This window comes from Mugil cephalus, chromosome 8 (genome assembly GCF_022458985.1).
Source record: "Mugil cephalus isolate CIBA_MC_2020 chromosome 8, CIBA_Mcephalus_1.1, whole genome shotgun sequence".
Taxonomy (NCBI): domain Eukaryota; kingdom Metazoa; phylum Chordata; class Actinopteri; order Mugiliformes; family Mugilidae; genus Mugil; species Mugil cephalus.
The window spans coordinates 28,496,679-28,521,670 of NC_061777.1; the positions used below are offsets into that span (position 1 = coordinate 28,496,679).

The 24,992-nt window shown below is 42.4% G+C and overlaps 1 protein-coding gene across 4 annotated transcripts in view; it reads left to right on the forward strand.

Annotated features, from left to right (window-relative positions):
* Nucleotides 1-24,992, forward strand: part of ydjc (YdjC chitooligosaccharide deacetylase homolog) — a 52,363-nt gene that overhangs the window by 16,286 nt on the left and 11,085 nt on the right. For 2 of the 4 annotated variants that reach the window (XM_047592194.1, XM_047592197.1), the window contains exons 2-5: nucleotides 1,669-1,846; nucleotides 10,576-10,735; nucleotides 12,173-12,280; nucleotides 20,710-20,809. In XM_047592194.1, coding sequence (XP_047448150.1) covers nucleotides 1,669-1,846; nucleotides 10,576-10,735; nucleotides 12,173-12,280; nucleotides 20,710-20,809 — 546 coding nt within the window. Of the gene's footprint in view, nucleotides 1-1,668; nucleotides 1,847-2,196; nucleotides 4,972-10,575; nucleotides 10,736-12,172; nucleotides 12,281-20,709; nucleotides 20,810-24,992 lie in introns of those variants that run through there. The other 2 variants (XM_047592196.1, XM_047592195.1) reach the window with 2 other exon arrangements.

Below are 24,992 nucleotides of genomic sequence, written 5' to 3' on the forward strand. Positions count from 1 at the left end.
TTTATTCCAAAAAGGACAGACAATATATTTAAAATGTGGACAGAAAGGGACCTTACAGCTTACTGCTGTTTTATACACAATGGGTCTGTGAGGGGTTGAGAGGCGGGATTTTTACCTCCAAGTAGGGAGGTGATTAAATACAATTTTGACAGAAGACAAGAGTAGTGATATCCTGAAGGATTTTGTTTCAATTTATAAATCTGGGAGTGGAAAGAAATGAATATCTAGATTATACAAAGGTCTCCCAAGACTCCCCAAATTCAAACAGCCTGCATATTAAATGTAAATGGGAAGGGGAGGGAGATTTGGTCATAACGGGGGATGAATGGGAAAACATTTGTAAATTACAATGGAAAACCACAACTTCACACACCTAGCGAGAGTTTGGAAGTTGTTGGAGGAAGTGTGGAGTAGATGTGGCCAACCATTATCATCTATTTTGGGATTGTCCAAAACTTTCATCTTTCTGGCATGTCATTTTTGATTGTCTGGAATATATGTTTCAAATGACTATACAATTTTGATGTCAGCTCAATGTATTTTTGTACCACGGTATTACATGTGCAATCAATAGTTGACAAATACCTAATGAAGATATTATTGATTGGAGGAAAGAAAGCTATAACAAGGAAATGGCTACAACCCAACGTACCAACACTGGAAGACTGGCAAGGGACTGTTCACGAAATCTACATCATCGAGAGACTGACATTCACTCTAAAATTGCAGTTGGAGAAATTTAAGAGTTGGTGGTCAAAATGCATCAGATATATAAGGTCACAGAGACCTGAACTGCTTTAAGTACCTCCATTACATGGCTTGAAGTACCAGTCTACCAAACTTGATGGAAAATGGATAAATGTGACTTTCTTTGTTCATCAAAGGGAGAGTGATAGCTTGGAGAATATGGCAGCACAATTGTCCAAACACATGTTTTTGCTTAGCTCTGTATGTGTGTAATGGTGCTGAAATTACTTTCTAGGTGCTTACATATATCCTGACCATAAGGAGTAAACATTTATAATCATCACTTTAACAGTTACATATTGTTTTTGGTGCCTATTTGTTTGGGTGAATAAGAGGTATTAACTTAAAGCACTTCGTAGAAAGGCGCTTTTTGAAGTTCAGTCCATTTCCTTTTATTAGTTTATGTGGCAGATCTGCCACATCCAATATGGCAGACCTGTTGACGTATCACAGCAACGGACCAACCCGCTCAATGTGGCATTTATGTATATATGTCTATGGTTTCCCCAACCTTTTTATGTTCATGTTTCTATAATTTATGTGTAAAATACTGTGGATAAGACATTGATATCAGTCAGCTACTACCAAAATTATGACAGAGTTGATGAGTTGTTTTCCGTCATGAAGGAGACATGCATTTTTCAGTCAGAAGGTGGTTTTTCGGTTATACTTACGCCATTTGAATGCAGCATTCACTGCAGGCCGTGCAGGTCTCATGTAGGAGAGGGAGCGTCAGATTTAAACGACGACTCACACCACAGTGCTGACAAAAATATATGCGTCATCAGGCCGATAAGTCATGATATCGGGCTTATTGGAATTATGTCATTATTTCCTGATATCGGGCCGATAATTATTGTGCACCCCTAGTTTTTTGCACTAGTAATGAGTGTTAATTTGTCTCCTCTGTGTCCACCACAGCAGCAATAGCAATAATGCCACCACCCAGAATGATGCTAGTTGTGACGGGAGATGATTTTGGCTACTGCCCCAGGAGGAACCAGGGTATTGTGGACTGCTTTCAGGCTGGAGGCATTTCCAATGTGTCACTGCTGGTTAATGCCTGTGCTACTAAAGAGGCAGCGCATCTGGCCAAAAGGTAGGGCAGTATTATATTGCATTTGTAAAATCCTAGAGATCCTCTGAGATTTCAGATCTACTTAAAACAACTGAAGCAAGTGATAATATACTGTAGCTTGTTGGTATATATGTTGGTATATTTTTATAACTTCACCGCCTAACCACTAACATCTTCTGCATAATGTAACACTGAAGGCATTGTTGTGAACTTCCGGCTTCTGGTCGTTGTTCCTCGCGTCCTCTTAGTTCGCAACTTTTTAAGAAACTTTTAAAGGTCTTATACAATTTTTAATGAGCGATTTTAAAATCCGATTTTATTAGCATTTTTATCTGCTTTTGAGATCCGATTTTAATTATTGCTTTAAGCAGAGATTGTCAGCGGGGTAGCAGAAATGACTACGTGTACGACCACCTTGCTGCCCCACCACCTGCCCCCAGATATCCTGCTTGGGAAAGCAAACAAAAAAATAGCTGACCTCAAAGAAGATATCCGCCGACTCTCCAGGACACAGTGCAGTGGGATCCTACTACTGGCCCCCACAACGCCTGTCCGCAAGGAGTCCTGGACCGAGGTGGTAGTACGTGGACGCAGGAAGACCATGGGCAATGATCCCCCTCCTCGGCTTCTGGACACCTCCAACTGCTTTGAGGCACAGGTGTCGGCTAACCCCCGAGCCTATTTGACAGACGATCCCGTGTCAGGACACACTGCTAGCCGGTATCAGAACACAGCACCCATGAACCCTGCAAATTTTCCGCCTCTGGTCCCTGACAGCGCCGGGATGGTCGCCTCCACTGCACCATCTCGTCCTCCTGATCGTCCATCCACCCAGTCGTCAACCTCAAAGAAGCCGTCCTCCTACATGCCCCAGGCCACACTTGCCAGAATCCGACGGAGGATTGCTGTAGTTCTGCAAACCCACCACCTCCGAGTGCGCCTGTTCCACCGTGCCCGAGGACCACGGTGGGTTCCGGCAGCCAGGATCCGGGGGCCCTCAGTGCGGCTGGGGCTGCTTCCGTTTCTGGGAATGGGTATCTCTCGAGTCATGTGGGATCCCGCTCTCCTAATGCCTTTGAAACCCGGGACTCATCCTCATCTCCCACAGCAGTGCACCGACCGTCCGGCTCAGTCCCGTGCCCCACGCACCTCCAGGGAGCCAGAGGCCCGCACTCAGGAGCAGCCGTGCTGGTGGTCAGGACCTCCATGGTCCGCCACGTGGCAGTACATCACGGCCAGACCGTCTGCCATCCTGGCGCCTGCGTTAAGGACGTAGCATCGTCCGCTCTACAACAGACCACATGAAACAGCTCGGCCTCCACGGTGGTCATTGAGGCTGGCGTTAATGACCTCAAGAGCCAGCAATCAGAGGTCCTCAAGCAAGATTTTATTGAACTTATTGACCATCTGCTGGATACGGGGAAGCGGCTGATTATCTCCGGTCCGCTTCCCCCACCTCGTTACGGTGACATCACCACCAGCCGGGTACGTGAACTCCACACCTGGCTGAAGGCCTATGGTCTGATTAAACGTATACCCTTTGTGGACAATTTTACTGTGTTTTTAAACAGGCCTAGCCTTTTTAAACGGGATGGCCTCCACCCAAACCAGGAGGATTTAAGGCTATTATCTATTAACATAGACCTGACCATCCACACCACCTCCTGACTCACCTACACTGACACGCCTTCCCCCATTGCACTATACACAACCCCTCCTCACTGCCCTTAGAAGCACCGGACAATATTCACACAATCCCAACAATTATTACACACAGACGAACTAGACCCAGGACTGTTTTTAGACCATATAGTGTTTTTAATATTCCGCTAAAACGACATGAGGAGCGCACGTTCAGCACAGACGTTAAAATGACTGTGCTGAACGTGCACTCTCTAGGAAACAAATCTTTCATCATTAATGATGTAATTTTAGATAATAACCTGGACTGCATTCTTCTTACAGAGACATGGCTTGGCACTGATGCACCTGCTGTTCTCACTGAGGCTTCCCCACCAAATTTTAACTTTTTATTTTCCACCAGGGGGGACAAAAGAGGAGGAGGGACTGCATCAATTATAAAAAACAACATGTACTCAAATGCAACTCTTTTTAACAGTCACACATCATTTGAGTATCATGCCTTTGTTTTTAGCAGCCCACCTATCCTCTGTCTCACAATATACAGACCACCCGGCTATTCCTCCTCTTTTATCAGAGACTTCTCTGATCTGTTATCAATTATCCACACATCATATAACAGAATTGTAAAACTGGTGATTTTAATATACACGTGGATGTCTTCTCGGACTCTATGTCCAGAGAACTTTTAAACATTTTACAATGCTTTGATTTTTATCAACATGTCACGCAGCCGACCCACGGCAGGGGGCACACCCTGGACCTGGTCATATCTTATGGCCGTGGTTGTGTCCTCTGTCGTGAATCTGGCTGTGTCTGACCATTTCTGTGTGTTTTTTTAACATAACCAGTTTTAATCACCGGGAGGCCCCTGTGAGAAGCTTACAGTTCATTATGAAATATTACAGGAACTCCTCAAAACTTACAATAACTCAGTCAAACAGGCCAGAATTTTCCACCTCCACAAACTAATCACAGAACACAAAAACGACCCTAAGTTCCTTTTCCCCACAACAGATCTTATAACCAACATAAATCCCGCCTCCATATCAAAAATATTACAAAGATAAGTTTTTACCATCTCAAGAATATAGCCAGAGTCCGCCTGTTTCTCTCTCAGGATAGCACTTCCTAAAAAGAACACTTACAATTTACAGCTTTTACAAAATTCAGCTGCTCGTGTGCTGACGAGGACTAGAGCCCCCCACACTACTGTCCTAAATCATTTTGCAGTGGTGAGCCACAGAAACTTTACTCGTTGTGCTGTTACTAACCACCCAAACACCTGCTTAATGAGCTACAGGTTAGTATGCATGCCTGGCCTCACTGTAACATAGAAAGTGAGTAGCGGCAGTAACCGGTACGTTTGGCTTGACGTTTTGGCTGAGTGAGACAAGTCATGCACTTTGTAGCCATGGATATAAAACGTGATAAGATGATGCTAATGGTTCGGAGATGCTAGCTAGCATGCTAAAGTGGTGCTAACACTACATACATACATTGTGCCTTACTGTTGCATGTTCTAATATTTGTGGTGCAAGTTTGAAAATGAATGTTTTTGAACTACCATACATGACTACCTTTTTATTCTAGTAAAGTTTATTTTCCAAGTCTTTTTTGTAGGATTATATAAGAATTATATTGACACGTTTTAAGTGTTATGGGGGTAACACTTGTGTAGTTAAGAAATAGTTCCGTGAGAGAGTTAATTGCTAACACTACCTAAGAGTGTTGAAAAAAATGAACACACATTACATTAGCGCACGTAACTTTTCAACTGTACGCCCGAAATTTACAAACAAGGTAACTTTGCGATCCTTGGATGATGCTGAGTTCAGCCTGCCCTATGACATCAAAATGCGTCATGATAGATTTTCCGCCATCTTGGATTTTGTCAAAAACCTTTAAAAAGTTTCATGCGTCGCAAATTTTGTCCGATTCTCACGAAAATCGGCACAGACTATCTTTAGACCAAGCCGCAAGTTACTAATTGACGTTCTTGGTGTCGCATTTGTACGCCCACCACAGCCAATCAAATGTGGTGGCAAAGGCGCCGTTTTCGATGTGAGCTCATATCTGGGCAATGGTGTGACATATTTACATCACATTTTGCAGTATGGGTCCTGACCCGGTCCCAAGTGGACACCATAAATTTGGTCCTTTGGCCTCTAGAGGGCACTGTAATTAGAAAATTATATTTTTTGCTCCAACCTCTTGATGACTTATATATATATATATTTATATATTTGAAATGACTTTGTGATATCCACAGGTACTATGGGGTACCCCATGTATACTTCAGGCTAACTTTTGATGTTAACCCAGTACTATCAGTGGTGAAGCCGCCAAACGGGAAGTTTTCTCATATCTCGGCAGCGCTTTGATTTCTGAGGACCAAATTTAGCTGGACACTTCAGGACTCTGTCTGAAGTAGGCACAACGAATTTGGCGCCATTCAGCCACTAGGGATTTCAGAGTACATTTTTATGTCTGCTGATACTGTGGAATGTCTGTTTTCAGGATCTGGCAAAGCTTTTCACGCAATCACAAGAATTTGGCCAACATATTGTATTTCGTCAAAACTTTTAAAAAGTTTCACTGGTTGCAAATTTTGTCTGATTCTCACGCAACCGCCAATCAGATTCGCTGCCAACCAGGATGTCAGCTGGTATTTCCGCCAATCCTTCGCCTATTCACTCGAAACTTCTCCTCAAGGCTTATGGCCGATGTGCTTGGACCCCCACATTGCTGCATGCAGCTATATTATTTCTTGTTTTTGTTTTGTTTGTTGTTTTTTTGTAATGTAAAGCACGTTGTGTTGCTTTTTAGTATGAAAAGTGCTGTATAAATAAATAAAGTTTGAGTTTGAAGCAACTCCTGGGTAGCTGTTGGAGCTTTTGGTGCCGGTGAAACAGGCCATACTTCAGGATTCAAAAACAATGCTGTTTTATTAGAAAGAAAAAGTACTGACACTAAAAGTGACCAATTAAACAGTTTCATTACACCCTGAGGAAAAAAGCAAAGATGACCACAAAAGGCAACATTGAGATCATCGCAAGATCCTTTCCATGGAAAGAAAAAACTCCTTTACAATGTCCAGTCAACTGAAGACAACACTCCACGAGGTAGACATCATCGTCCAAACATTCCATTAAGTAAAGACTACACTTCCATACACCGCATCTTTGGATGGATGAAACTAAGATCAGCTTAATACTGACAAGAAAAATATATGGAGCCTTGGAATGGCTCATGATCTGAAGCTCATGACATCATTTTAAAAAGAGGATAGAGGTAGTCTAATAGCTTGTACAATAAGCAGCATATTCATTAATACTAGAGATATTACAATCCCTTGTGCCATGATCTAAGGCAAAACTCCTTTAGAACCCCGGTCCAACTGGACAACTAACCAGCAGACCAGTGGTCAGCTACTAACTAACCTAGCCAACAGCAGTAGGTTATAGAGATAATGGGAATGCGACTACATTCGAACCATACATCTCTTCCTTCTGCCTATGTCAGAAATGAGATACAAATAGTCTAGCCACAGAAATAAAAAAAACAGCTAATTAGCCTAGCCACCAGCAGTAGGTAATAGAGATGATGAGAATGCGACTACACTCAGACCAGACATCTCTTCCTTCTGCCTATGTCAGAAAGAAGATACAAATAGCCTAGCCATAGAAATAAATATCAGCTAATTAGCCTAGCCACCAGTAGTAGGCAATAGAGATGATGGGAATGCGACTGCACTCGGACCAGACATTTCTTCCTTCTGCCTGTCAGAAATGAGATATAATTAGCCTAGCCTAACATTCCTCCCCTCTGCCAAGATCAGAAGTTACACACAAGAAAACGCCAGTAAACAAGCCTAACTAGCAAAAGTAGGCAGTGTGCAGTGTACAGCATATCATTGGGGTTTTCAAGTGGTCACCTCCCTTCACCGATGTTTTGTTAAGTCAGGCCCATGACAAGAAGGCTCAAGAAGGCGTAACAGTGAGCTCCAGCATCCCGGAGTCACCCCCCCCAATGCAGCCACCACGTCACCGTGTGGCTTTCAACCGACAGATTAGGTTAATCTTACTACAGCTGCTACCTATTGACAGTACATAGCTAGCCTTGCCTTTAGCATGCTCCTCTGTAGCCACAACCACTGACTTACAAAATCCGCTGCCAGGGACATATTCTTTACAGCTGTTCTTTTCCGCGAATGCCCAACTCACGCAGGAGAGCAATGGCGGTTTTCGCAACAAATCCACGGCAGCCGACCTCCACTGGGCGCACCCGGGTGCCCCAGCCTCGCTGCTCCGCTTCCGATGCCAACTCCGCGTATCTATCTCTCTTGCGCTCATTTGCCTCTTCAACTCTGTCTTTCCACGGGACAGTTAATTCCACAAAATACACTATCCTTTCTTTCTCAGGTCACAACAGCAAGTACGGTCTTTTGAGGGTCACGGCTATCTGTTGTTTAACACTCAAACCGCCTTCTAAGTCGGTCCTCAGCTCCCATGCTCTGCCCACACTTAGCTGTCCTGCCCTATACCTGAATCTTGCCGGTCTGGCCTTATCTCCCTGACGAACAAACATAATATGCTTATTCTCCTTTCTAGCAGATGAGGAATTTGCCTCAACCCATTCTTCCTCAATTGCAGCTGCTAAGCATTTCAGAACCTGGTTGTGACGCCAGGTGTATCTCCCTTGGGAAAGACTAACCCTGCAACCTGTCAAAATGTGGCTAAGCATACATACACAAGAAAAAAGTGGGCAGGCAGCATCCTCCCCTAGCCGCTGGTTTAGGTTCTGGGGAGATAGCAGCACATCATTAACTGCCCCTATCATAAATCTAATCCTGCTAGCCTCCATGCTCCACAGCTCTCTCCACGACACCTTCCTTTTCTCTACACTCTCCCAGTTCACCCACTGTCCTTGCTTAGCCTGTGACACTGCCTTAGTGCATCTTATTACTTCCTCTTGCCTATGAATTTCCTCCACTAGCATCTTCCTCTTTTCCACTGCGGATGCCTTCCTCTACAGAGGTTTCCCTGCACACAGTCCCAGGCCACCACACCCTTGCTGCACATGCCCCATGATATCCCTAAGCCTGAGGGCAGCCTGTGCCTCCTAAACCGCATCTCTCGGGTTCCACTTCCTCCCTGTTTTAACCGTGGAGGCTGTCCGCCTGACTTCTGGATCTTTTGACTGAGTAAGAGTCGTCTTCAGTCTAGCCTTAGCACACTTAAACTCCTCTGTTAGACTAGTTACTGGGAGCTCCTCTCAATCTTCTCAACCTTTTTCAGACCACCTTTGGCCACACTGTTAGTGGCTACATTAGTTGGGGCAATAACCCAAGTTGCATGCACCATAATCTCAGCTTTCCTGGGAGCCCTGACCGGTTTATGCTTGAAATGCCTTGAATCATTTCTTGTCTGGTCCCTCAAACTGTGCTACATTGCTGAGACTTGCGTCATACCACCTTCCCAGACTCTTCATTGGCTTCTCTAGCACTGTGGGAATCACCTGCTCATTTATGACAAATTTCTACTACCTTTCCTTTAACAACTGAGATACTCCTAGAATTACTCGGCTTCACCTTCATCCTACCCCACTGCAAGTTGCTGTTTAACTTATCCAACAGTCTGCTAGTACATGGAGCCGTTGACGTCACAGTCGTCATGTCATCCATGTAGGCCCTAATTGGGGGAAGACGAAGCCCTCCATGCAGCTTTTCTCCACCTACCACCTATTTTGAGGCCCTAATAATCACCGCCATTGCCATTGTAAAGGCCAGTGGAGATACAGCAATAACAATGTGTTTTGAGGATGTTATAAAAGACATATGTAGTTCTAATGGCGATAGGTGCAGCCCCCTAGGCTGCACTCGCCTTTGGTAGATAAGGAACTCCCCCCATCTACTTTTAAGTTGCAGCAGCTGGCTAAGCCTCCTTGAAAGAAAGAAAGGTGACATACACCATCATTTGGCAATTAAATTGGATTTGCAACATGTTTTTAAAAATACCAGTTCTCATGGTCCTGTCTTTTTCTGAGAGACTGACCTATGCATGTTGTCCCACCATCTTGTTTTACTGTCAGGGAAGATGGGAGTATGGCTATTTTGGCAGTAGACCTAGTAAGAGGAAGGCATTTCTGTCAGAGATGAGGGTCCTGCAGTAGACTGCCACTAACAACAATCTATTGCCAGACACTACAGGACACCCTCAGAAGGTCCATGTCCAGGGGCGGATCCAGAGAATTGTCAGGTGGGGGGCAGAGGGGGTAACAACAGTTGCTCCATCTGTTTGACTTGTTAGGACCCCACCTCACTGTCACTGAGAAAAACTGGTCATGAGGGTTTAGCATCTTCCTTTATCATCCAATTCCTTTTTGTATTGGACGGTGAAATTGGAAGCTGGTGCCATTTCACTGATGTGGGTAGCTAAGTTGTTCCACCTTGTGAGGGCTATGTTGTGTCGCCTTTATCCTAATTGCAGCTTTTAATGGGGCTTTTAATTTACAGCTTTTAGACAGATATAGACGGATAGAAAAAAAATACTATAGCTGTAGCCCTCTAAACTAATATCTGTGTCATTTAAAAAACAATACTGAACCAATAATGCAGATTATTCCATATCTTATTATCATTATGTATGAAGCATTATTCACTTACATGTATTTCAATACAAACCAAGAATGTCATTATTTCTGTATGATGTTAACAAGTTGAAGCAAAGAGGGTTCAAAGAGCATACACATTAAGTATATTCTGCTTTGATTTAAACATGAATATTGAGAGGAACATTTATATAATGCTTCTGGCAGCAATCCACTACAAAATTGTAGCATGACTAAATATGAATACATCAAAGATGATAAGAATTGTATAATTATTAATAATTTTACATTATTACTGATTTACTATTAATATTTTTTCCCTACCAATCATTTTGTAGTTTGTTTTCCATTCATTCATATTCTAATGCCAGGGTATGTACAAATATATACAAATTACTTAGGTAGTTTTGCATTTTAAAAAAAGAGTTGTTAAAGTAAGGAGCTTTGAACATTGCATCCAGCATCACATAATGTGACAGGCATTTCTTTCTTGCCAGATACAACATCCCCGTTGGCCTCCATGCAAACCTGTCAGAGGGCATTCCAGTGTGTCTGAGCCTACAGCGGGCCTCGACACTTGTAAACGAACATGGTTTCTTCCTTGGGAAGATGGGTTTTCGTCACGCTTTGGAGAGAGGTCAACTCAGCATGAAACAGGTATATTAAATTTCCATTCAATTTTGTGTCAGTACAACGGCAGAAGGTGGAACTAAAATCTTTACAGACAGGGCTAGTCAAATGCTTGGACACACCTTCTTAGTCACTTATCATGTTTTTCCTTTTTTCTGTTATTTTCTGCATTGTAGCTTAATGCTGAAGACATCACAACTACCAAGGAACGCATATGATATTATGTGATAATCAAAAGTGTTAATATAGCCTTTTATATTTTATATTTGGGGGTCCAAGCAGCTTCGCTGCTGGAACCCTATTGTTTTTGTTAGTGTTATTATTATTAGGGGTCCAAGCAGTGAAGCTGCAGGAACCCCATTGTTTTTGTTAGTGTTATTGGGGTCCAAGCAGCGAAGCTGCTGGAACCCATTGTTTTTCTACGTTTTCTTATTATTGGGGTCCAAGCAGCGAAGCTGGTGGAACCCATTGTTTTTCTATGTTTTCTTATTGGGGGTCCAAGTAGCGAAGCTGCAGGAACCCCATTGTTTTTGGGGTAGCACTAACAATAATAAACCCGTTGTTTTTCTACGTTTTTGTTTTTATTTGGGTTTTCGTGTTAGCCTATCGTTGTTGGCGGCGGTGCCAAACAGGAAGTTTGGTCTTATCTCGGCGACGATTTGACTTCCGGAGACCAAACTTGATCGGACGCTTCGAGACTCCCTCTGAAATGCGCAATAAAAATGTGGTGTCATTCGGACACTAGGGGGCACTGTAACTAACACATTGCGTTTTTTCTCTTTTCTCTCAATGTGTTAGGATTTTGCAAATTTTGTCCGATTGTCACGAAAATCGGCACAGACTATCTTTAGACCAAGCCGCACAAAAGTTACTTAGTGGCATTTTCAATGTCCAATCCGCTTGCCCGCTACAGCCAATCAAACCCAACCAGGAGCGGCCAACCAGCTCGTATTTGATATATGATATGATATGATATGATATGATATGATATGATATGATATGATATGATCCTTTTATTGTCACTAGTACAAGTACCAGCGAAATTAGCCATCAACCCGTCCATACATATACAAAACATACATACACTTTGACAAAATGGGGGTAGACAGGACAGGAAGACAGAGATGGTAAATAGAAATACAGAGTCATGTGAGGAGAGGGGAGGAGAAAAAACAACAACCCCCATACTATGCTCCTGTGAGTGTGGGGACATGAAAAAAACCTCAGCAACATAAGCATATAATAAGTACACTTTACAAACATGAAAAACTCAGGACTTGCATCAGGGAGCGGGGTAGGGGTAGAGGTAAAACCCAGTGCAACCAAGCAGCCATCCGTTCCTGCAGCCCATCGGGCGCTGTACGTGGACCCGCTTGTCACACCAGGGGATAAAATCACAAAGGCGTTGGATGTGGGGGTAGGTGGTGTGATTGCATATCTGTCTATATGTGTGTGTCTGTGTAGGCCTGGAGAGCCACTTCGCCTAGAATCACAATCTTGGTGCCTCCTTGGTGCTACCTTGATCGTGTCCCAAGCGGAGTCAACTATCAGCAGGGGTCTGTGGGAGTTGCGGTGAGGAATACAAGAGTGTTTACTGCAATGATCTTCAGGGGAGTTGTTGTTCCAGCAGCAGCCTTGGCCGAGGCCAGTGCTGTGTGAGGGCGCCAAAACCAGATAAGATTGGGCTTGTTTGGTCTTGGTGCGAGTAGACGCATTCTTTTGCACGACTACACTATTTGTCTATTCTGGCCTCTGAATCGTTCCATTTCCCTTTGAAAAGCCGAAAGCTTCTCAAAGATGTTATCCATGTTGCGGTTCAAGTTCTGAATAGCCACAGTCTGAGCGCTAACAGCTCTGCCCATCAGTCCAATCATTTCGGGCAGCTTTATGGGGCTTTGGACAGCTGTCACCATTTTTTGAATGATACATCAGGGCATTGCCTAATCCAGGGGTGGCCAGGGGTGGCCAGAGGTGGCCAACCAGGCAGAGACCAAGAGCCACATTTATTACTGTGTTACGGCAAAGAGCCACATCATACACATGGGTACACATGAACATCACCCCATCCCTTCCTTACATACACACACACACACACACACACACACACACACACACCTTTGCTCGGCCAGATTTATTGTAAATGTCACACACCAACATGATAATGACAGAAATTGACTCCTACAGTACAAAGAGAGGCCAGTCATTTCCAACCATGAACACTGTGTGCACTGTCTCACACAGACAAACTCTCAGTTCAACCCAGTTCACAAACAAAAATATTATAATTTACAATAGCTTTTTTCTTTTACTATGCATGTTACTTACTACTTACTTAGTGAGCTGAAGTGGCGCTGAAGATTTGAATCTTTGAAATGCGCTAATGACACCTGACATAAGGTAGAATGGCTTGCCATTACGTTTAAAAAAAAGATATAAACTCTCCCTCTTTGTTAAAAATGTCCTGTGTTCATCTTTGTATTTTCTTTTTGCTGTGCATTTTTGAGAGCGAACTTGAAACAAATTGTTTACTCAAATGATCTTGCTCCTACTGGGAAACTTTGAGGTATTATACCGTATTGAACTCAAGCAAAGCGAAACGAAACTTCGATATGAACGTAAGAGCTGCATGGAAGCGGGCAAAGAGCCGCATGTGGCTCGGGAGCCGCGGGTTGGCCAGCCCTGGCCTAATCCAATCAGCAAAAGACCTGAAATCATTGTTCCGAATAGGTAGATGTCTTCAATGTCCTCCACGGAAAGAGCCGTCAGACACACAACCTCTCCCACGCGTCCATCGTGTAGCCAGCTGCGAACGTTCCGGCAGGGCAGTCCGGCTCCCCCGAACCCAGGCTTATCGTCGAAAAAATTGTGTCAATAGAGTTGAGAGACCAGTTGATCAAATCTATGTTTTTTGTAGTTTGGAGAGCAGTGCAGAGAGAGTCTCTCAAAAGTATAGACAGTAGACAGACAAGACGAGAGCAGCAAAGCAGGGAAAATAAGGGAGAGGAGAGGGAGGAGAAAATGCGACCGCCTTCGTTGAGAGCTAAAGCAAGAAGAGTATTACCGCCAATCCTTCGCCGATTCGCTCGAAACTTCCCGTCCAGCCTTAGGGCCGATTGGCCAATGTGCTTGGACCCCCTCATTGCTGCATGCAGCTATATTCATATTCAGCTTTTGCTTAGATGACATCTATATCTTTCTACACTCTTGGCATTCTGTGCCTAGTTTAAAGTGAATTTGTGACGTTGCTTGCTTTCTTTATGTATTTGACAATATCAGCTGTACGCTGCAGAGGTAGGCTTTGCCTTGCTGTTGGAGCTTTCTTTAGATGTTTAGTAAACATATACGGATGTTTTCCTTCATAAAACCTTCATTGAAACCCTTCTTTCTACTTTTGGCTGGAACCGTAAATAATTTTCAAAACAGACAGATGCAGTTCCTTTAGTCCTGTGTGACACCCTCTCTACCGTAGCATTAATGTTAATGATGACAAAAATGGACTTTCCTCAAAATGATACATTTAATGAACATAGTGCAGTTCACAAAGAAGAAGGAACGAGTGATAATCAAACTTATTGGTGCAACTGTATTCCCCACATTGTATTGGAACCAAACAACAAGAACCTGCTGTACTTCTCAAGGTCTCACGATGGCTCAGTTTGATCACTTCTGGTTCGCTGTTATATGACTTGAAACTTGGACCTGCGAGCTCAGTGTTTACTATCTTCGTCATTGCTCTTGGGGACTTTGTCACTTGGTAAAAGAAAGCAAGGACCTTGTCACAGCTGACTCTAAATTAGAGATGTAATGATATGAAAATTTCATATCACAACTATTGTGTACCAAAATTATTATGGTTATCATTATTATCATGATATTGTTGAAATCTACTTCATATTTTCAAAATGTACTTATGCACACACTGAAATCATTTAACCAAATTTAATTTTGAAAAAAAAAATTGAAAAAAAAAATTAGAATGATGTTCGTATAGCCATGCCATAGCATCACTGGATTTGCCTGTTGCACGCCCACTCTGTAAATGATGGAATAGCAAATGTACTATTATTATTATTTAAAGTTACTCCTGTAAAAACAATACACGTTTCAATGTTTTCTTTAAGATTAGTTTTTAAAACAGAACGTTTTTTTCTCAAAATCTTCTCGATCTTTGTCTGACTTCCTGTTTGTTTATTGATTATTTTAAGGATCCTCATTTGAAGCATATTCTGATATTAATATTTGAAGTGGAGCAGAGCTAGTGTAGCGCCAGGGTGGAATTATTACAAACATAATAATGTTTACAATAATTAAGTGGTAGCATTGGTACACAGCAGAAACACATGTTGCTCTGTTGCTGTATGTGTCGTGTCAATAACATGTATTTTTACAAGAGTGGACAATTATGGAAAAAATAATAATTATGATTATTTTAATTGATATTGAAATCACGATTGATAAACACAAATATTAATTGATTTGAAAAAAAGTATTTATTGAACCACCAAAACTCAACTTTAGATATAATTTTTTTGTAGCATAAATGTCACAGCCTCCGTAATCTCTTGCTGTGGCCAGGAGTCAGTGGGATATGGAGTGGCATTGTAAAGAGTGCCCTCAATGGAGGACTGTGTTGCGGTGATGGTGGCTGAAGTTGACGTGCTTTTTTGGGTCTTTTGCACCTTCAATACTTTGTCATAGACCACTTTATGGCAGAATTTTAAATGGTTAAATAAATTTGTCGGGTTGCTTTGGGGTGCAGACATGATGGCACGACAATCTTTGCAAACAATCTCCTTCTGCTCCACGTCTGACAATTTGAATCCAAAATGTCTCCCAATGACCGAAGTTTTCTTACCTTTCTTTTAACTAAAGGCTCAGGCTGGCTTTCTGCCATGTTGTCAATAGCTCGTTGCACAATTGAGCCACACACCTCACATGCTTGCTGCAGCTGCATGCGACAGAGGTGTGTTCACGGTGCTTTTACAGCGCAGCAACTTGCATACAGGCTGCACGGCACATTAATAGTTTTTCATCGATTACAGCGTTTTTATGATCATGAGAAGCCAAAATCGAAATCGCGATCAAAATTCAATTAATCGTCCAGGCCTACTGTAGAGCAGAACATTACTGGTGCACTGGCGCTTTGATATTTAATAATAATAATAATTCAGTAGGCCTACATCAGCAGCAGCACTTTGTTGAAATAAAATTGTGTTTTGTACAATAATATAGCGGTGATCATAGAGAAATCATCACTCCTATTTGCAAAAGTTAATTAATTAATTAAATACAATTCTTTGTTAATTGCTCTTGGGGGGCCCTAAGCAGGCGTTTAAGCCGGATTACCATTGATGCCCTACCTCTACACCGCCCCACACCTCACCAGTTTTTTTTGTAACTACCTTTTTCATCGCTTAGGAGTGACCCCCGCTCCCCCTGGTTTTACGGGCTTTACCCACATACACGCTTGTTGCTACCAGCAACTTTAATGTGCGGGCTGCACATTAAAGTTATGTTCCAACAACCAGTGAACAAAAGAAAACAGCCGTTATGCAGTTATGAGCTTTCAAGTAGAAAACAATGAACATAATAAATGATAAGCCAAGTTTGGCCATCTTAGCCACGATCCGCTGGAAAACTTTGTTGTTCCGAGATATCCCGCCCAACTCCCGCTGTATACTCTCTTCTCCCAACAAGGACAGAAAAGCCTTCACCTCCGGGTTGGTCCAGAACGCCATTACATTTCCAGTCATCATTTAAAAAATGTGGGCTTCTGGTTCCGCTTCGGCAGTAATGGCAGCACCACGATCTCCTCCGACAAACCCTTGTAACTCCTGCTAACTGGAGAATAAACCCCCAGAATATATTTAAACAGTAAGATAATCAGGACAAAGATGGAAACGAGAGAGAAAAGTAAGAGAGGCGTGTTTGAACTGAATGAAAATGATCAGGAACCGCAAGGAGCAGAGGCTAATGCTAGCGGGAAGGAAGGTGGGCAGCATACATGCAATGAAAAAGCTAAAGTGAACATGGAGAGGATCCTGACAGGAGGGAACAGTCCCCACTAGGGCTACAGTGGGTTAGCACGTCACTGTGGCAGTAGCCAAGGCTTTCCTAAGCCGTTGACTGCACCCTGTGTAGCTACAGATTCGAATGATGATAAAATACCCCTAGAATCAGTGAGAGCAGGGGCAGAAGATGACTCACCATTGGCTAATACGGTTATTGACTCTGGAACGGAACTGACTACAGATAGGCAAAACTTTTTAATAGAAGCTAGTGGTTCATATGGAAATGGAAAGAAGCAGCAGGTTTGTGTGTGTGGCTGGCAGAAAGCTACAACAGTAAAGGCCCTCAGAATCCATCAAGCGAGGAAAAAGTGCTTGGTAGAGGAACGCAGGGAACCCTCCACCTCCACCCCGTGTGCGCCTAGTGGAGGTCGGCTCCACCTCCACCAATTTCAGCCTGGCATCCCCAGCACTTCTTCTGAAGTTCAGCGGGAATCTCAGGCCTCACTTCAGGCAGCTCAGGGGACACAGACAGCATTAGCAGCTGATCACAGGAACACACCACAACGGCTGCTCCGCCAAACGCCACAGCCAAAAACAAACAACAAAAAAAAGTCCAGAAAAAACAACATAAAAACAGCACAAGAAGACAAAAAACGACCAAAAACTGTTATGGGCAAGGTAGGTGGACTCTGGAGGTAGAGACAGGAGACAGATGGTAATAGAAAGAGTTTATTGCAGTAAAAGAGGGTAGTAGATGAAGGGGCAGATAATAAGGCAGATGATGGGTTTGAAGAAGGCCAGATGAAAGTGGCAGGCAGGTCAGGCAGCTAGAGTCTGGGTGGAGAGAATTAAAATCAGAAAAAACTTTATTTATCCCTGAAGGGCAATTAGGAGGGTGAAGAGCGGTACATTAAAATAAGAGCAGAAGAATAAAATAACAAAAAGAATAAAATCACAAAAGTGGGCAAAAGCACCATATTATGTACAATGTCGCCAGTAACCGTAGAGAGAGATGAATTATGGAAATAATATCAAGGCGAATGTGTACAAAAACTGTAAAACAGCAGATGAAGTATGACAAATAAAGTGAGGAGTGGATAAAATTAAAAGTGACATTGTAGTTAAAATGACATTGTAATATTGCACATGAGGACAATTGATATTGCACTTGAGTGTAGCACATAAAGACTTAAGTTATTGTAACTGTCTTAGAGTTGTTAGAGTTCAAGAGGAGAATAACGTTGGGAACAAAGGTTACTCTCCTCCTCTGGGTCTTACGGGCCGGACAGTGGAACCTGCGACCAGATGGCAGCAGCTGAAATGCCGGGAACAGAGCATGAGTTGAGCCAGGCCGCTAGCCTGCTGCTCGTACACAGTGCTCAAGTGGTGAGCAGGAAGTCCAATACCAGCCAGGTAAGACACACAACAAACTAAGGAAACAAGCAAAACAGGTCCTGCTAGGTCGGAGGTGATCAAACTTACCTTTATAAGAGCGGGGTTTTAACCACAGAACTAAAATGAACCAAAATAAATCCTACATTATATTACATTAATATCATAACAAATATTCTTCAAAAGAAAAAAAAATCATCATCCACCATACCCCAAGGGGTATCCAGTAAGAAGCAATTTAAGAGGGAAAAGAAAAGATGTCATGCATGAGACAAACAGAGTCTAGTCTATTATGCACAGGCTAGGCTAGTAAGGAGCTCTGGACAGTGTATCTGCCTCTTCAATTTCTGAACCCTTAATAAACCGAATTTCTAGCCAGTAGGACTATGACAATAGAGACCACCTAACCAATCTCTGGTTTATATTGCAGATAATTAAGAAACGTTAAGGATAGAACACTACAGGTACCACTCCAGAACCCACATACACATCAAAATGCTTCAGCGCCCAAATAAGCGCCAGTGTATGGAGTTAAAATCAAGCCAAAATGTCACAAACACACAAAACATGTTTTAGTCACAATGATTCACAAACAAACTCTGTGTGGTTTGCAAAAAAATCCTTCAAGTACAAAACACAATTCTATGACTGTGACTTTTAGCATAATCTTACTAACTCTTTGTAAACAGTCATCTATTTCTGCCTTCTTGCATGGATTTGACTTTTCAAACCTGATTTGACAAAGAGAAAACTAAATTTAAAGACCTTTACAATCAAGGGACGTTAATGTCCTTTTCTGAGGTCTCAAAGAAATTTAACTTGCCTAAGTCCCACATTTTTTGGGGGGTTTGTTCCAGATGAGGCATTTTATTCAGAATTAGAACCCTAAATTTCCTAGTCAGCCCCCAGAATCTCTGGTTGATTTGTTCTTGGCTCTTGATCCTGAATAAAAGTAGCTAATTTCTAGCATTTACAGAAATTATTGTAATATTGTTGTCCCAGCATCCTGTCCCAAGGGCTCTTGGGAGCAAGAGCTTGGAATCACTGCCTGATGATTATTGGCAACAAGTCTTATGGTTAGTAAGATGGTTAATCACTCCTCTACTGTTGGAGGCACAGCCTCTTACAGTGTAAAGTTGTACACAAAGGTCACTGCAAGAATTTGAGGCTTTATTGGATCTACCCCAGTGTCACTGACTCTTGTAATAGGTGCAGACAATCTGCAGCTGACCATTCCCATAAATTTTGGTTCTGTCTGAGGCTTGCCACATTCTGGTCTAAAGTCTTCAAAACTCTTAGCACAGCAGTTATTTGCGATGTAAGTCGCGAAAAAAAATAAAAGTTCCCATAGAAATGAATGGGACTAGTGGGAAAAAAAAGCGGAAAAGAGAGTTTTTCAAAAGTCTACTGCGCAGGAATACTTTCACCTAGAGACTTCATTTCAACTTTAAACTGTAGACACTTCCCTTGTGTATTGGTTTATTAATCTATGTTTTGATAGATCATATAGTTTTTGATCAATCACTGTTCAATGACCATGATCATTTTTGTTGAAATTTATAATGCTGAAATAAGTTTATAATGGGTGTGTATTGCATGGAATGTTCATGCTAGAATGGGTGACATCATCAGCCAGAGTGGAGGAAGCTGTCTGAAATTGTCTGAAGTTTTCCACAGTTGTAGATAAACTTGTTCTGTCACTCACAATGTGCTCATCAAAGCAGTGAGGCTTACAGAATTTTCGCACGTCTCCAAAATATTTAGAAAGACAAAAAACATATTGACACCCACGGTCTGCAGGTTTTTCTGATAGAAGCTACTGTTTTGTCACAGTAAGCCCAAATGTGAGACCAGTGCAGAGGGAGAAAATCACCCTTTTCTCTCCGTCACCCGGGGCACTTCTGTCGTCATTGACAACCACCTCAAGTTGCCATGGCAACCTCTGACCTGCAGGCCAGAGCCACAGCTGAGACCAATTCATTAATCAGGGACTCCTCTGATATCTCTGAAAAATTATCATATGTCTGTCTGATTAGCTCTGGTCCTGGGTTTGATTCCCATGTTGACAGAGATGATAACCCAGCAAGAGCCACCCATGGCCCCCATAAAAACGTAAAGGCGTTTTTGTTCATAGTTTTTGAAAAACGTTTTCCATTGTTTAAGCACTTGTTCGGGCACCCTTTAAGCACCAGCACCATTTCAGAAGTACCAGTTGAGCACCAGTATCAGATAAAACCTTAACTAAACCCATCCATAGTAGTAGTTACTTGCCTTAATGATGTCAGTAATGCGACTGAATTTTCAAAAAGAAACAACTTTTTGCTTGTTTTGTGTACCACAAGTTAAAATGACACCAACTGTAACAAAATCTTACCGTTGTGGAAATCTGTGTCATCTGGAGATACTGACCGTCCTCAACATTCAAGAAGTACTGGCACCTGAGGAAGGGATTTTGGGGGGTTGAAGTCCTGGTTGCTTTTCTTGTTATAAAATGTTACAACCAGTGTTGAGAAATGTTTAGTCATTCAGAAACGACAACTTTTCCATTGTCATCTTTCCAGCTCAGACATTGTTATGGTTATTTTTTGTTGTTTTAAGGTGGAGCTGGAATTGAAGGCCCAGGTCACATTGTTTGTGGAACTGACAGGTCACCTTCCCCACCACATGGATGGACACCAACACATTCATGTACTGCCAGGTAATGCAAAGCAGATCGTGGAAATAGGAAAACAAAGCTACTTAACTTTTTATTGTTTTTTTGTTTTATTGTTTATTGTTGAAATGTCAAAATAAGTCGCAACAAATGTTAATTAAGATGAAAGGTGCTGCCATATCAAGTTTATATGTAGAAAGTCAATTACAAATTAAGCCCTACCCTAATATATTGCATGGAGTTCATACTAAAACCTATGACAAAACTGAGTTAACTCCAACCTTAGATAAACTTCAGAAATTAAAAGAACATTGTTGAAATGAAAAAAAAAATCTTGATTTTGTCTTTGCTGTTGAAGAACACAGACATTTTTTGAGCTAGAGACATGAAGCAAATTAGGATTATGGTGAAGCAGCTCTGGGAATTTGTTGGAAAAATAATAAGGAGTCTTTAGAAAAATATGTCCTCAGTTTGGAGTTTTAATTAGAGAAGCAATATACTGAAAAGAACTTCTTTTATTTTGTCTGTACACACACACAAAAAAAAAATTAATGTACAGCACATTCAGTCTTGTTCAGAGGTATTAAGCACTGCAAGTAAAATTAGGAGAATAGGGAATCTTTTGAAAAATAATATTTTAAACCGAAACAAATAAGTTCAGAAATTAGGTTATGTGTAATAATGACAGTCCAATAACCAAAAGGTTGGCGCTTCGATTTGGCCCTATCCCTAGTCTGTACGTTGTGTCCTTGGACAAGACACTTAACCCACCTTGCCCCCAGATATATGCTCCCTGGTGTATGATTGCGAGTGAGTCATGTTGGTGGTGGTCGAAGAGGCCATAGGCGCACATTGGCTGCCATGTTTCCATCAGCCTGCCCCAGGGCAACTGTGACTACTGAGGTAGGTTACCACCACCAGGATGTGAATGTGTGAGCAAATGAATGATGCATACAATTGTAAGTGTTTTGAGCATCTAAAAATGGAAAAGCGCAATATAAAACCAATGCATAATTAGGGATCCCAGCAGCTGGAACCCCATTGTTTTTGTGAGTGTTATTATTATTGGGGGTCCAAACAGCGAAGCTGCTGGAACCCAATTGTTATTGTTAGTGTTATTGGGGTCCAAGCAGTGAAGCTGCCCCATTGTTTTTCTACGTTTTCTAATTGGGGTCCAAGCACCGAAGCTGCAGGAACCCATTGTGTTTTTATGTTTTCTTATTATTGGGGGTCCAAGCAGCGAAGCTGCAGGAACCCCATTGTTTTTGTTAGTGTTATTATTATTGGGGACCAAGCAGCGAAGTTGCAGGAACCCATTGTGTTTTTATGTTTTCTTATTATTGGGGGTCCAAGCAGCGAAGCTGCAGGAACCCCATTGTTTTTGTTAGTGTTATTATTATTGGGGACCAAGCAGCGAAGTTGCAGGAACCCCATTGTTTTTGTTAGTGTTATTATTATTGGGGGTCCAAGCAGCGAAGCTGCATGAACCCCATTGTTATTGTTAGCGTTATTGGGGTCCAAGCAGCGAAGCTGCTGGAACCCATTGTTTTTCTATGTTTTCTTATTGGGGGTCCAAGCAGCGAAGCTGCAGAAACCCCATTGTTTTTGTTAGTGTTATTATCATTATTATTATTATTATTGGGGGTCCAAGCAGCGAAGCTGCTGGCCACTAAGGGGCGTTGTAATTAGAAAAACATGGTTTTTGCTCATATCTCTTGATGGGTTTATATTTGAAATGACATTGTGACATCCACAGGTACTGTGGGGTGCCCCATTGATCGTTCATGCCAACTTTTCGTGTTAGCCAATGGTTGTCGGCGGTGGCGGCGCCAAACAGGAAGTTTGCTCTTATCTCAGCGACGCATTGACTTCCGGAGACCAAAGTTGGTCAGATGCTTCGAGACTTCAAAATGCGCAATAAAAATTTGGTGTCATTTGGCCACTAGGGGGCGCTGTCACTAACACATTGCGTTTTTTCTCAATGTGTTAGGATTTCAGAGTAAATTTTCATGTCTACTGATACTGTGGAATGTCTCTTTTCAGGATCTGGCAAAACCTTGCACGCAATTGCAAGAATTTGTCTGCCATATTGGATTTTGTTAAAAACCTTTAAAAACTTTCACGGGTCGTACATTTTGTTCGATTCTCACGGAAATTACCACAGACTATCTTTAGACCGAGCCACACAAAAGTCACTTAGTGGCATTTTCAATGTCCAATCCGTTTGCCCGCTACAGCCAATCAAAATTGCCGCCAATCCTTCGCCGATTCGCTCGAAACTTCTTGTCTAGCCTTATGGCTGATTGGCCCATGTGCTTGGACCCCCTCATTGCTGCATGCAGCTATATTTATTATTATTATTCCGTCCTATGCCATTGGAGTCCATGTCAGTCCATAGAACCGTATGGTAAAAAGTTGTGAAATTTTGCACATCGATTAAGGACATTCGTATCTTTAATTTGCCTGAGTCACATGTTGCCAGAAAGTATGCTCTAGCGCCACCAATGGGTCAAAGTTGGAAGTACATTAGTGCACGTAACTTTTGAACCGTACGCCCGAAATTTACAAACAAGGTATCTTTGTGATCCTTGGATCATGCTGAGTTCAGCCTGCCCTATGACGTCATGATGAGTCATGATAGATTTTCCGCCATCTTGGATTTTGTCAAAAACCTATAAAAAGTTTCACGGGTCTCAAATTTTGTCTGATTCTCACGAAAATCGGCACAGACTATCTTTAGACCAAGCTGCACAAAAGTTACTTATTCCTGTTCTCGGTGTCACATTTGTACGCCCGCCACATCCAATCAAATATGGCGGTGAAGGCGCCCTTTTGGATGTGAGCTCATATCTGGGCAACGGTGTGACATATTGACATCACATTCGGTATTATGGATCCTGAGCTGGTCCCAAGTGAACACCATGAATTTGGTGTCGTTTGGCCTCTAGGGGGTGCTGTAATTAGAAAAACATGGTTTTTGCTCATATCTCTTGATGGGTTAGTATTTGAAATGACTTTGTGACATTCACACGTACTGTGGGGTGCCCCATTGATAGTTAATACCAACTTTTTGTGTTAGCCAATCGTTGTTGGCGGCGACGCCACAAAACAGGAAGTTTGCTCTTATCTCGGCGATGCTTTGACTTCCGAAGACCAAACTTGGTCTCTCACGATCTGGCAAAACTTTTCACGCAATCGCAAGAATTTGGCCGCCATATTGGATTTTGTCAAAAACCTTTAAAAACTTTCACGGGTCGCAAATTTTGTCTGATTCTCACGAAAATGGGCACAGCCTATCTTCAGACTGAGCTGCACAAAAGTTACTTAGTGGCACTTTCATTGTCCAATCCGTTTGCCCGCTACAGCCAATCAAAATTGACGGCGAAGGTTCCAGATGGGATGTGAGGTCATATCTCGGGAGCGCTTTGATGTATCGAAATGAAATTTAGCAATACGTCTCCAGACCCCATCCCAAGGACACATGCCAAATTTGGTGTCATTAGGCCACTAGGGGGCACTGCAGTCAGCAAAAATTATACGTTGCGTCTTTTCACTTGATGTGTTTGCATGTAGGCCTGAACTGCTTTTCATTTCCCACTAGGGGGAGCTCAAAGACCACATATTTTCAACTGTCTCTTCATATGAACCACTGCTGGTCCAGTTTTTTCACGTCTCTCCCGCAAGGGCCGCACATCTCGGCTGTTTTCTAATTTCTCTTCATATGAACCGCTGACAGCTGTTTTTTTTTTTTTTTGCATCTCCCCATGGCGTTATCTTGCTGTATGGTGTCCATAACTGCTTGGACCCCTCATTGCTGCTTGCAGTTATATTTTTTATTATTTTTTTTACCGAGCAAGAACCGCATACTAGAAATGTCAGACTGACTGTGTTTGCGATGTTGACATGGGCTACGGCTGACAGCAGTCCATGTTCAAGCTTCAAGTACAATGCCACACAGTAGTCGACTTTTGGATTTAACAGGGAGCCAATGAAAAGAAAATGACGGAATGATCTCTGACACTTTAAGAATAAACTGCATTCAACCAACCCCATAGTTATTAACACTCTGAAAATCTGGCAGCAGGTGAGACACCAATTTTGCTGGACCTCTTTACCATTAGCTACACCTATTTGGAACAATCACCTTTTTCATCCAGCCAGGATCAATTCAAGGTTTGCTTCCTGGAGCAGACAAGGGCTGTCCTGTCTCGGTGACCTATATGTTAAT